Genomic DNA, 13,760 nt, shown 5'->3' with positions numbered 1-13,760 from the left:
CCCCTATTTGAGATCAAATGCCCTAAAACGATCCCCTCTTGGACCATAAAGTGGTATTTCTCCCAATTCAACACCAAATCATTATCAGCACACCTCTGCAAGATTTTAGACAAATTAGTCAAGCATGAATCAAAATTAGTGCTGTATACTAAAAAGTAATCCATGAAGACCTCCATAATTTCTTCAATAAAATTAGAAAAAATGGCCATCATGCACCTTTGAAATGTGCCAGGCGCATTACACAATCCGAATGGCATCCTTCGATAGGCAAAGGTGCCATAGGGACAGGTAAAGGTAGTTTTTTCTTGGTCATCAGGATGGATTGGAATTTGAAAGAAACCAGAATATCCATCTAAGTAACAAAAGAATGAATGCTTGGCTAATCTTTCTAACATTTGATCCATAAAAGGAAGGGGAAAATGGTCTTTTCTTGTAGCATTGTTCAACTTCCTATAGTCTATGCACATTCTCCAACTTTACATGATTCTAGTGGGTATCAATTCATTATTCTCATTTTTAACAACTGTCACCCCACCTTTTTTTGGTACAACATGCACAGGACTCACCCACTCACTGTCAGAAATGGGGTAAATAATTCCAGCAGCTAATAATTTTAGGATTTCCTTTTTCACAACATCCTTCATTGTAGGATTCAATCTTCTTTGATGTTCAATGGAAGGTTTACTATTTGGCTCAAGGAAAATCCTATGCATACAAACTGTTGGACTAATTCCCTTTATATCATTAATTGCATAACCCAAAACTCTTCTATATTCTCTCAAAACTCTCAACAATTTTTCATTCTCAATATCAGTCAAACATGCATTAACTCTCAAAACTCTCAACAATTTTTCATTCTCAATATCAGTCAAACATGCATTAATTATAACAGGATATGTTTCATTCGGTCTAAGAAAAGCATACCTGAGGTTGGAAGGGAGAGGTTTAAGATCTACCTTTGGGGCATCCTCTACCTTTAATGATGGTGGTTTGATCTCCAAATTTTGCACTTCTTCAAGTTGAAAAATTGTGGCTTCAGGATGTGGTGGAGAGCTCTCCTAGTGTTGTACAAAAGCAGCTATGTTGCGATTGTCATCATCAATGCTCCCACCATGGACTAAGCAATTTTCAACAGGGTATTGTGGATAGCTTTTTCTGAAATGCTCTTGAACAATCTCATCAATAATGTCTATCCGCAAACAAGACTCAACTTCTTCATGTTTCCTTTTCATGGCAGGATTGATGTTGAATATCATTTGATCATCTCCCACTCTAAGTGTCAATTTCTCACCCTTTACATCAATTAATGCACCAGCTGTTGCCAAAAAGGGTCTTCCCAATAAGATAGGAACTTTTGTGTCTTCTTCCATATCTAAAATGACAAAGTCCACCGGAATGTAGAATTTCTCAACCTTGATAGGCACATTTTCTAGAATGCCTTCTGGATACTTAATTGAACGGTCAGCCAATGAAAGATACATGTTTGTGGGCTTCAACTCTCCCATATTCAACTTCTCATATATTGAAAGAGGCATTAGGCTAACACTAGCTCCAAGGTCACATAAGGCATTTGCCACACAATTATCACCAATATGACAAGGAATGGAAAACACACCCGGATCTTTGAGTTTGGGCGGTAACTTCTTCTGAATTATAGCACTGCATTGCTCTCCCAAGTTGATGGTGTCATAATCTTCTAGCCTTCTCTTGTTGGAAAGAATCTCCTTAAAAAACTTGGCATAACTTGGCATTTGGGATAGTGCCTCAGTGAATGGCACATTGATATACAACTTCTTTAGCACTTCAAGGAATTTGCCAAATTGTTTGTCTAGCTTATGCTTGATGAATCTTTGAGGGTAGGGAAGGTTGGGCTTGTAAGGCTCGAGTGGGATGTATGGTTTCTCTCCCTCATCTTGCTCACTTTTGCTTTCTTCTTCTTTTTAATTTTTCTTGCTCTCAACTGAATTTTCTTCTTTTGTGCTCTCTTTTTCTTCTCTCTTGTTTTCACTCTCTTGACCAACTTTCTTACCACTTCTCAAGGTTACAACCTTACATTGTTCATGAGGGTTTTGTGGTTGGCTAGGTAGTTTCCCATAGGATTTGCTTCCCGATGAGCTTGCTTGTTGAGCCAATTGAGTCTCCAACATGCGGTTGTGGACTTGTAATTGATCCATGGTTTGTCTCATGTGTTGCATTTCTTCCTCCAATTTGCTATTCATCTTGCTTTGTTCAGCAAAAAATTTCTCCATCATGCTTTCCAAGGTTGGCTTCGGTTCATGAGGTGGAAAGGATTGTTGTGCTCTTGCTTGATATCCAGGTTGTGGCTGCCTTGTGGGCTGAAATTGAGGCTGAAATTGAGGCCTATTTTGCTGCATATACTGCTGGTTATGAGCATAATTTGAGCTTTGGCCTTGTTGAGCAAAAGTTGCTTGTGGTCTCCATGTTGAGTTGTTCACATTAGAGTAAGCATTTCCCATAGGTTTTTGTTGATAACCTCCTGCATAAGCAGCTTGTTCTTGCAGATAATCATCACCATAAGAAGAATAATCAACTCTACAACTTTGAGTTCCATCTGTGTAGGCAACTTGTTGCACAGTTGTAGGAGTTGAGGTTGTTGCCTTTGTGCAAAAATCACTAAGAAGCTGAGTCAACTGATCAAATCTTGCATTCATGTAGCTAACTGAGTCAAGTTCATAAATCCCAGCCTTCTTTGGCTCAAGTGCTCTAGGATTTCCCCACAAATGGGTATTATGAGCAATCTTCTCTAATAGATCATAGCATTCTTCACTTGTCATTCTCATGAAATCTCCTCCTGCTTGTGAATCAATTGTGTTTCTTATGGCTAGAGTAACTCTGGTGTAGAAATTCTGAACAATCATCCATTTCGGTATTTCATGATGAGGACATTGCCTTTCAAGCTCCTTAAATCTCATCCAAGATTCATACAAAGTTTCATCATCTCTTGGTTTAAAAGCTACCATCAAATTCCTCAAATGAGTGGTCTTCCCAGGTGGGAAAAATTGAGATAGAAAAGCTTGAGATAGCTGCTCCCAAGTAGCTATAATAGCTTGTGGAAGTGAGTCATACCACTCCAATGCTGAATCCCGAAGAGAGAATGGACATAAGGTGAGCCGAATAACTTCATCTGAAACTCCAGGCTGCCTTTGTGTACCACATATCATCAAAAATTTCTTCAAATGAGAATGAGGATTTTCAAGTGGACTACCTCCAAATTGTGAATTCTGAACCATTTGAATGAGACCAGTCTTTAACTCAAATTGATTAGCTCCAATGATAGGTCTGTTATCTCTCACATCTGCACATCTAGGAAAAGCATAATCCAACATGGATCTTCTTTGAGGATCATTTTGATTAACCACTTCATTTTGCCCGTTTTGCTCATTTCCTCTATTGTCTCCACCAATAGCTCTATTTTGATTCTCCATATTTTCAATTGTCTCCTCTTGCTCAAATCTTTATTGTCCTTCTTTTTCTGCTTCCTTTCTTTTCTTGTATTCCTTTTTGTTAGCTCGGCAGAATTTTTCAATTTCTGGGTTGAACAACAATTCAGTGTCACTTGTGCTTTTCGATCGTCTCATAAACAAGAAAAGTACCTGAAAAACACAAGGAACAATAGTGAAAATAAAAGAAAATAAAAATTCTAATTAGCTTAAAACAATTAAAATCCAACTTAAAAACAAACAATTCCCCGACAACGACGCCAAAAACTTGATACGGTGTGTCCGCAAGTGCACGGGTCACAGTAGTATAGTTTTAAAAAATGATATCGATCCCACAGGGAATTGTGCTTAAATTGGAAATAAAAGTATAAGCTAATTAGAATGACAAAAATTAAAGATGTAAAATGAAATTTGGAATTAAAATTGGTATTTGAGGAATTAAAACTAAATCAAACAATTAACTAAAATTAATTAAACTAGATTACCAAAAATTAATTTGAAATTTCTATTTATGAAATTTGAGAGGAATTAAATCTAAATTCAATAAAAAATAAAGTGATTCTAGAGATTGGATTTTTCAATATTGTTTGCATGTGGTTTATCCCTAATTTAGCCAAACACATGAGAATTGCAATTTTGAGGGAAATCAATTCTTAAATTTTTGAAACCTTTTTCAAGCATCTCAAAGTTGGTTTTCATTAAATCAAACCCTGTTTTCGCGGTATTTCAAACCTAACAAAAACCCATTTAAAGCTCTAATTGATTTTTGGAAAGTTCCCCTTAATCCTCTTAGCTTATCTCTAACACCAAGAAAATAAAGTTTATTGCAAGATTATCTATCCCTAATATGCACTTTTCAGTCTATCTATTAAGGATTAAAGCTTAACTTAATGAGGGCCCATTCATCAAGCAAGGCAACAAGCTCACAAGTAATAAATCAAAATGTAACAAATCCCATTTAAATGACTAAATCAGTTCAAAACCACAATACAAATCAATATTTACAAACCCATCTCTAGAATCTCAAACAACTACTCACTAATCATAATTTCTAAACAAACCCAAATGTATAAATGAAGAAATAATGGAAATGTAAGCTAAGGGGTAGAAAAACCCAGAAAAATGCAGAAGGATCTGCTGCAGAAAAGTGCAGAAATGTGATCCTTGCTGCTGCTTTGGAAAATGCAACGAGCTCGCTCCTCTCTTTCTCTCTTTCTATCCTTCCAAAAATGCCTACCTTGCTATCTATGGAAATAATATGATAAATGAGACTTTATATAGGTGAGGGCACGCCTAGAATGAGTAAAAGGGGGAAGGTTCGAGAAAGTGAGGTAAAAGTCGAGATATGAAATGCCACGTCAACCATTTCCAGTAAAAATGACATAAGCCGAGTCAGTTGTGTCGCGGGTTGTGTAGCTCTCGGCCTGAATATCTGACGATCGACACAACCTGCGACATAAGCTAATTCGGTTGTGCTGCAGGTTGTGTCGCTCTCGGCCATTTTTTACTCAACTTCAAAATTTTTGCAATTCGACTTTAATCTCCTCCAAATGGCTACTCTGATCAAAATACATCAAATTTCTCCAAATTTACCCTACAAAACAAATAAATTCCAAAAATTAAACTAAGAAAAGTGAAAATTGCAAAATTGACTAAATATATACTAATATCTATAATAATGGCTATGAACAAGGGTAAATTATGTGCAAAAATTATACCTAAATGATGATCTAAAATGCATGCATAAGCTAGTGCAGCTACAAATGTTATCTTCTATCCTCGGTAGCAAAACGACACAATAACTTTCGCAAAATGGAGAAAGCACAGTTGTTTTTTTTTTTTTTCTATTTATGCAATTTCTCTTTTTTTTTAACTCACCAAAGATTGAGTGATGTAAATTTGAATATTTTTATGGGTTTTATGGGTACAAATACTGTATTTTTTGTGAAGCAAAAACCACTCAAATCTCACAGTATTTTATGCATATTTTTCAAAGAGAGGATAGAATAAAAAAAATAAATTATATAGTTAAATTTACTTATTAAATATATAAATTTTATATATTTATATTTTAAAATTATAATAAATCAAGTCTAAAAAAAATTTTTCGTTAATGAAAATATTGTTAACAAACTCATTAAAGACTGTGTGATGCAAATTATTTATACTTGATAAAACAAAAATCTTCTAAATCTCAAGGCTTTTTTCAAAAAGGGGGTTAGGAAAACTAAAAAAATTTATGAAATTTTATTGGGGTAATTTATAAAGAAGGCATAGGGCCAATGAGACCAATTACCTCACTGTCCCACTCTTAAAATTATTGTTTCTGTCCATATATACAATCAAAACTTCATACGACCAGACCACAATTATTTCAGTGTGGGGCTCGCGAGCTACAGAGATTCTCTGACTTGCGCAGCTTCACACAGACAAGCCCCGCCATGCAGAGCCTTGCATATTTTTTTTCTTCAGAAATTGTAAAGAGTCAAAGAAGGCTAAGAAATAAAATGGCAAAACATGAGGCATAATCTCATAGTATTTAATACGTATATACATAGAGATTCACCTATTTAATGTGAATATCACGTATTTATATCAACCGCAAATACCTCAAGCTCATCACAATCACCCTCATCTTCTCTACTTGGCCGCAAAATTAAAAATTTTCAATACTAAAATGAAGAAAGCTCAGCTTGTGTTCATCCCCTGGCCCGAAATTGGCCACCTTGTCTCAGAGGTGGAGGCAGCAAAGCTTCTTCTTACCCACCATCAACAGCTCTCCATCACAGTACTTATCCTCAACCATTCTTCTGTCAACCCCAAAGTTCATAACTACATCGAATCGCAGCAAGCTTCCTTGTCTACTATATCCAATCGTCTCCGAATCATTGATCTACCCAAAGGAGAGACTGACTTTTCTTTCGTTGAGAGACAGAAACCCCATGTCAAAGAAGCTGTGTTGAAGATTACTCAGTCTGAGTCAAACATCGAATCGCCCCAGTTGGCGGGTTTTGTTGTCGATATGTTATGCACGCCCATAATAGATGTGGCCAATGAATTTGGCGTTCCATCTTACATTTTCTTTCCTTCAAGTGCAGCTTCTCTTGGTTTATTGCATTATGTTCAGAAGATTCATGATGAAGAGAAATTTGACCCCAACGAGTTTAAAGACTCAGATGCTACGTTACCGGTGCCGAGTTTGGTAAACCCATTTCCTGCTAAGGTTATGCCTTTTGCGATATTAAGCAGAGAGTTTCCTTTTCTACTTAACAATGCGAGGAGGTTCAGAGAAACAAAGGGTATTATGGTAAATACATTTTTGGAGCTCGAATCCCATGCGATCGAGTCTTTCAAAATGCTTCCCGTTTACCCTGTGGGACCTATTTTGCATTTGGGGTCGGATGGAACAAACGCTCACCAAGAAATCATGCAGTGGCTAGATGATCAGCCTCCATCATCAGTAGTGTTCTTGTGCTTCGGGAGCATGGGAAGTTTTGGTGAGGATCAAGTGAAAGAGATTGCATGTGCGTTAGAGCATAGTGGTCATCGATTCTTGTGGTCCTTACGGCGGTCACCATGTCCAGGTATCTTAGCATCTACTTGTGACTATGAGGATCCACAAGAAGTCTTGCCCGAAGGATTCTTGGATCGAATGGCTGGAGTTGGAAAGGTAACGGGATGGTCTCCACAAGCGGCTGTCTTGGCCCATCCAGCTATAGGAGGATTTGTTTCACATTGCGGATGGAATTCTGTGCTTGAAAGCATATGGTTTGGTGTCCCAATTGCTGCGTGGCCAATGTATGGAGAGCAACAATTTAATGCCTTTGAAATGGTAATGGAGTTGGGATTGGCGGTGGAAATTAAAATGGATTATAGGAATGACAGTGGAATAATTGTGAATTGTGATGAAATAGAGAGAGGAATAAGGGGTTTAATGGAGCATGATAGTGAGAAAAGGAAGAAAGTGAAGGAGATGAGTGAGAAGAGTAGAATGGCCTTAATGGATGGTGGATCTTCATATTTTTATTTAGATGGTCTCATAAAAGAAGTGATAGACAATTTGGCATAAAATAATTGTGTTAAAGTTTTTATTTTTATATATAGTTGGATAATATTTCCATCAACTTATATGTATCTCATCGTTTAAATGAATTTATAATTATATTTTGAAGTTTTATTTATTCTGTATTAGAAAATTAGTATTGAGTTTTGAACAATGTAAATTAAAAATGAGCATATGATATAAATATATGAAATTCATATATTATTTGATATATATATATATATATATAGAGTCATAAGTACATTTTGAAGGAGATTTAAATAAGAAAAATCTGTGAATTAAATTATATTACGGCTATAGGTGGCAAAAAATTTTGTCTAAAATATACAAAAATCATCAATAAAATCTAAAAAAAACGACAAAATCATCAGCAGAGGATCGAATTTCTTGTTTTTTGCGCCGAATAATCGACTTTTAATTTCGTTCTTATAAGTTTGATTCTCAAGCCTCAATTCAACAAGTCATAGATCGAATCTGGCTCCTGCATCGCAGTTCACAATTAGAAACTTATTGCTCCTTCTCAATTCTTGCATGTCACTCCTTGCAGCCGCAAGTCTCTCATCTCCTTCTCTACTCTCACATGTCATTCCTCACATCCTTCTTCTTAGCATTCTCACAAAGTTGGAAGTCACTCATCTCCTCTAGAATCAGTGTTTCTCCTCTTTACGGTCTGTGCATATATTCATTGTAATGGTTTTCTTAATTTTTCTTTAGGATGTTCGCAATTTGGGGGTTAATTTGGGATGTTAGCTATTTGGTGTTTTCATGCCAAGACACTTGTTTGGGATGTTAAGAATTGGTTTCTTAATTTTTCTTTAGGATAGGATTAGGTCTTTTTTTTTTTTTATACAAGTTATGACTTGTGAGCAAATGAGCATAATTTATTTGATGAAAACATTGCAATTTGAATGAGAATTAGATTGATTTTGATTTTATGTTGCTAAGATTTTGAGTATTGTTCGCAACTAAATTTCTGACTAAGAATAAGATTGATTTGAAACTGATTGATTAAATTGAATTGAATCGATATTAATCAGTTTGACTCTGTTTGATTATACTTATATTATCGATTTGCTTCAAATTTTTATAAACTTCAGTATTTTATTTTTTTTAGTTTATTTCAATTTAGAATCGAACCAATTGATTACACACTTTTAACTTATAATCGAACCAATTTAGAACCGAACCGAACCAATTGAGTTATTCATGAACTGCCGTGTATTTTTTTATTGGTTGACAAAAATACTCTAATATTAAAAGCATGTTGGTAAAAAGTTCTTTAATCAAGTTGGGATTGTTTTGCTCTTCCAACGAAGACATCTGTTGTTGTTGCAAAAATAATTTTTAAATATATTAATTGAATAATATTATAAATTAATTTAAAATTAAATTATATATTTTTTAATTATAAAAATATTAAAATAATTTTTTAAGTCATTATTAAAAATATTAATTTTAAATTATTTTTTTAATTTTAGTTTAATACTAAATTGAATCATAATTTTTTTATTTCTTCTTATGTTTTTGAATTACAATTATTATATTGTCTATTATTTATTATCATTTTAATAATAAAATAATATATAATTTATTAAATTGATAATTATATATTTATTTTAATAAATATAAAATTATTTGTTATACTTTTGTTAATTATTTAATATAAATAAATCACAATTAACGATGAATTATTAGCTATTAATTAATAAGTAACAATTATCAATTATTAATTTTATTTAACAATTAAATTAAATAAACTCTTAATTAACATATAATATTATCAAAGAGAAATTCACACACTTTTTCTCACTAGTTGCTATTTTCTTGCAACCCCTTATTAAAGCTTGCTGCAATTTTAGGTCAGTAAAAATCTGACTTTTATAATTATAATAATAATAATAATTATTATTATTTTTAAAGTATGAAATAGTATTTATTAAGTGAATGACATATTTTCAAAGGCTAATTATGTCTGACCGCACTAATTTTTCTAACAAGTAACATAATTAATGTGTAGATAAGGAAGATATCTTTAAAATCACATTCTAACTCTAATGATTTATTAGATATCTTTAAAGATAATTTTAATAATTTTCAATTAAAATTCATATCATGTCGGTGAATAAATAATGTTTTAATAAATCAATGTTTATAGTTTACAGAGACCAGACCACCCAGCAAAGCCATGACGTCACCTTTATTATTGGCTTCCATGATTCTCTTTCCTTATAGCGACTTCCAACACTAAGCACAAGTAGCTAGTGCAGCTACAAATACAAATACCACAAGTTCAATCTTATCTTCTATCCTTGGCAGCAAAACGATACAATAACTTTAGTAAAATGGAGAAAGCACAGCTGGTGTTCGTCCCCTGGCCTGGTATGGGCCATCTTGTATCCGCAGTGGAGCTAGCAAAGCATCTTCTCACCCGCGACCAACGACTCTCCGTCACTATCCTTATCCTCCAGCTATCTTTCATCAACTCAAAGCAGGTTCATAACTACATTGAATCGCTTCAAGCTTCCTCCTCCACTATATCCAATTCTCTCCGATTCATTATTTTGCCGAAAGATGAGCCTGAATTATTTAATTTCACTTCTTTTATCGAGAGACAGAAACCCCATGTTAAAGAAGCTGTGTTAAAGATCATTCAATCAGAGTCGACCTCTGACTCGCCTGCACCTCGACTGGGAGGTTTTGTTTTAGATCTGTTTTGCGCGCCGATGATTGATGTGGCTAACGACTTTGATGTTCCGTCTTACATTTACTTTACTTCAAGTGCAGCTTTTCTTGGTCTCATGCTTTATTTACAGAAGATTCATGATGAAGAGAAATTTGACCCCATTGAGTTCAAGAACTCGGATGCTGAGTTACCAGTACCGAGCTTAGTAAACCCATTTCCTGCAAGGGTTATGCCTTGTGCGATGTTAAGAAGAGAGTGGCTTTCTCCTACATTAGAGAATGCAAGAAGGTATAGGGAAGTTAAGGGTATCATCGTAAATACATTTTTGGAGTTCGAATCCTATGCGATTCAGTCTTTAAAAATGCCTCCTGTGTATCCTGTGGGACCCATTTTGGATATTGGGTCGGTCGGAAGCAACGCACCCCAGGAAATAATGCAATGGCTTGACAACCAACCTCTTTCATCAGTAGTGTTCTTGTGTTTTGGAAGCATGGGAAGTTTTAGCGAGGATCAAGTAAAAGAGATTGCATGTGCGCTAGAACACAGTGGGTATCGATTCTTGTGGGCCCTCCGCCGACCACCACCTCCGGGAAAACTAGCATCTCCGAGTGACTATGAGGATCCACAAGAGGTTTTGCCTGAAGGATTCTTGGATCGAACAGCTGGAATTGGAAAGGTGATAGGGTGGGCTCCACAAGTTGCCATCTTGGCCCATCAAGCTGTGGGAGGTTTTGTATCGCATTGCGGGTGGAATTCTGTGCTGGAGAGCATATGGTTTGGGGTTCCAATCGCCGCGTGGCCAATATATTCAGAGCAACAACTTAATGCATTCGAGATGGTGTTTGAGTTAGGATTAGCTGTGGAGATTAAAATAGATTATAGTAAGGACAGTGAAATAATTGTGAAGTGTGATGAAATAGAGAGAGGGATAAGGTGTTTGATGGAGCACGATACTGAAAAAAGGAAGAAAGTTAAGGAAATGAGTGAAAAAAGTAGAAAGGCCTTAATGGAGGGTGGATCTTCATACTTTTGGTTAGGTCATTTCATAAGAAATGTTATGGCAATTAAGGGTTAGCATTTGGTTCAAATCGAATCAAATTGAATCGAATTGAATTAAATCATGAAAATTAAATTATAAATTTTAAAAATCGAATCAAACTGAAATGTATGAAAAATTGAATCGAATCGAATTGTTTTATTTCGGTTTGGTTTAGATCAAAGTGATCGGTTTTAATTTTTGATTATTTTTTAATGTAGATTTGATTTTTATGTTATTTGGTCTGATTTTGATATTGGTTTGAACCTAATAATCATTAATCAATAAAATTAAATAATTTACATATATAAAATTACATATAATTCATAAATATCTCATAAAAATAAATCAATTTAAAAATTAATAAAATTATTCAGTTTGATTCTATTTAATTGATTTTTTTTCTTTAAAATTGAATCGAACTAAAATAATTAAAATTTTTATAATATAAAATCAAATCAAATTTAATAGAATTATCTTAAAAATCGAATTGAATTATCAAATTAAAATTATTCGATTCAGTTTAAACTAAATAATACTCATTTATATGGATAATTTGACATAAAATAATAATAAAAAAATTGCAATGAAAATTTTATTCTAAAATTTATATCACTTTAATTTTTATTGATATATTTAATTTTTGTAAGAAAAAACTAATAATTATCTATATGGGTGAATAAATAATATAATATTTATCTATAAAAGCCAAACTACCATTGAAGTGTATTGCATTATATAAAAATAAGAATTTTATTGAACTTGCCATAATTTTAATAATGATATCTTTCTGCAAAGACTACACAGCGAAGCCATGACGTCATTTTTATATTAATGGCTTCCATAATTAAGATTATACGTTCACGGCTCTTTCCTTATAGCGACGTCCAACACTGAACGCAATTAGCTAGTGCGCTGCTACACATAATACCACAAACTCATTCTTATCTTCTGCACTTCGGCAGCAAAACAATACAGTGTCTTTTGTAAAATGGAGAAAGCACAGGGTTAATTACCGTATGAGATTGTCATAAAAAAAATATATAAAAAAAAGTTAAAAATTTAAAAATTATGAGAATAGAATGAGTTAAAAATATAAAAATGAGTCAAAATAATATCTTTAGTTGAGACGCTATTAACGATAACATCTGAAAACAAATCAGTCGGGACGCTGTTTTTAACAGCTTTTTAACAGCGTCCCAAGAAACACAACCATTCGCGTTTAAATTTTAAAAATAAAAAAAATCCTGAACGCTATTTATTGTAGCTTCCAGCTTTTGTTTTAATTTTTTTAATATAAATATTATTTTAATAAATAATATTATAATAATTAATATTATATATTATAATATTTTTATTATAAAAAATTATTTTTAATTTAAAATTAAATTAAATTTTAATTAAATAAAAAAATTAAAATATAAAATATTATTATAATAAAATAATTTAAAAAATTAAATGAAAAGCTAGACGCTATTATAAGGTTTGTACACAACATATAATTTCTGTAAATTTTCTTCTACACATTATTTTGAATGAATTGATATATTTATTATGCTTCTGATTTAAATCATTGAAAGATTAATTGTTTGTATTTGAAATGGAAATAAATGTTTAGTAAATTGTTAAGATAATTTTGAAACCACGGTGTCATGACCATATATTTGAATACCTCACTAGCATGACTAGTGAGGGAAATCAGTTTTGAATTTTAATTCCTTTTTTGGCTTAAGTATTGAGGTGTGTGACAATAGAAGAAGAAAAAAAATGGGTTTCCATATGTTTGAGCTAGCTAGCCTTGTGTTGTGACTTCTCCTTAGTCTCTGGCTATTGAGATTAATATGTTTTGAATGACATGATATAACTGTGTGTTTTTATGGAATTTGTTTTGAGACTTTTGAAATAAAATTGTTTGGATTAACATGTTCAGTTTAATTTTTGAATGAATATGTTTTAAATTCCACATAAAGATTATTTTAGTATATTGTGCACCACTCAATCCTAGTACTCAGCGATGACTGTTATTGCTGTCACAGATATAGAGACTAGAGGAGAAGCAGAGTGAGCTGCTAAGGATTATGTAGTCATCTTCCCTAAAGTTTTATTGGGTATATTTTATACCCTGATTGTAAAAATTATTTTGATGTATGTAAATATATGTAAATGTAGAAAATGGTCATCAGCAGTTGTATAAAGTCTGTAATAAACTTTAGTCTGAATCTTTCCTAATGTAAATTTTTGGAATGATGTATATAAATTGTTTTATCTTTAATTACATATGAATGGAGGTATTTTGTTTTAATTTGAATGAAATTAATTAGTAGTATTTTGATGATGTTGAATTTTGAAATTTGAGAAATGATGTTGAAATTTATTGTGGTGGATGTTGAAGTTGTTGAGTTGATGAGATAAATCATTGGAAATGTTTTTTTTAGGTATTTGAAGAACTGTTTTCTCAAAATACAGACAGCACTCTGCCAAAATTTTTATAAAATCTGTGGAAAAATAAAATGGGAT

General features: G+C 33.0%; 2 protein-coding genes and 1 non-coding gene across 3 annotated transcripts; all 3 read left to right on the top strand.

The window, feature by feature from the left end:
- Nucleotides 1-2,889: 2,889 nt before the first annotated feature.
- LOC131182655 (small nucleolar RNA R71) lies at nucleotides 2,890-2,996 on the top strand. Its single transcript, XR_009150917.1, has one exon. It is a non-coding gene; the product is annotated as a small nucleolar RNA R71 (small nucleolar RNA).
- Nucleotides 2,997-5,990: 2,994 nt separating this feature from the next.
- Nucleotides 5,991-7,638, top strand: LOC110653136 (anthocyanidin 3-O-glucosyltransferase 2). Its single transcript, XM_021808736.2, has one exon. The coding sequence runs from the start codon at nucleotides 6,139-6,141 to the stop codon at nucleotides 7,528-7,530; it is 1,392 nt and encodes a 463-aa protein (XP_021664428.2). The 5' UTR covers nucleotides 5,991-6,138; the 3' UTR covers nucleotides 7,531-7,638.
- A 2,071-nt stretch (nucleotides 7,639-9,709) lies between these two features.
- LOC110658732 (anthocyanidin 3-O-glucosyltransferase 2) lies at nucleotides 9,710-11,355 on the top strand. Its single transcript, XM_021816465.2, has one exon. It carries the CDS (start codon nucleotides 9,867-9,869, stop codon nucleotides 11,280-11,282), a length of 1,416 nt encoding a protein of 471 aa, XP_021672157.2. The 5' UTR covers nucleotides 9,710-9,866; the 3' UTR covers nucleotides 11,283-11,355.
- The last annotated feature ends 2,405 nt before the right edge of the window (nucleotides 11,356-13,760 follow it).

The sequence above is a fragment of the Hevea brasiliensis genome, chromosome 8 (genome assembly GCF_030052815.1).
Source record: "Hevea brasiliensis isolate MT/VB/25A 57/8 chromosome 8, ASM3005281v1, whole genome shotgun sequence".
NCBI classification, from domain to species: domain Eukaryota; kingdom Viridiplantae; phylum Streptophyta; class Magnoliopsida; order Malpighiales; family Euphorbiaceae; genus Hevea; species Hevea brasiliensis.
The sequence above is the reverse complement of the archived record's forward strand: the minus strand, read 5'-3'. Positions and strand labels throughout refer to the sequence as shown.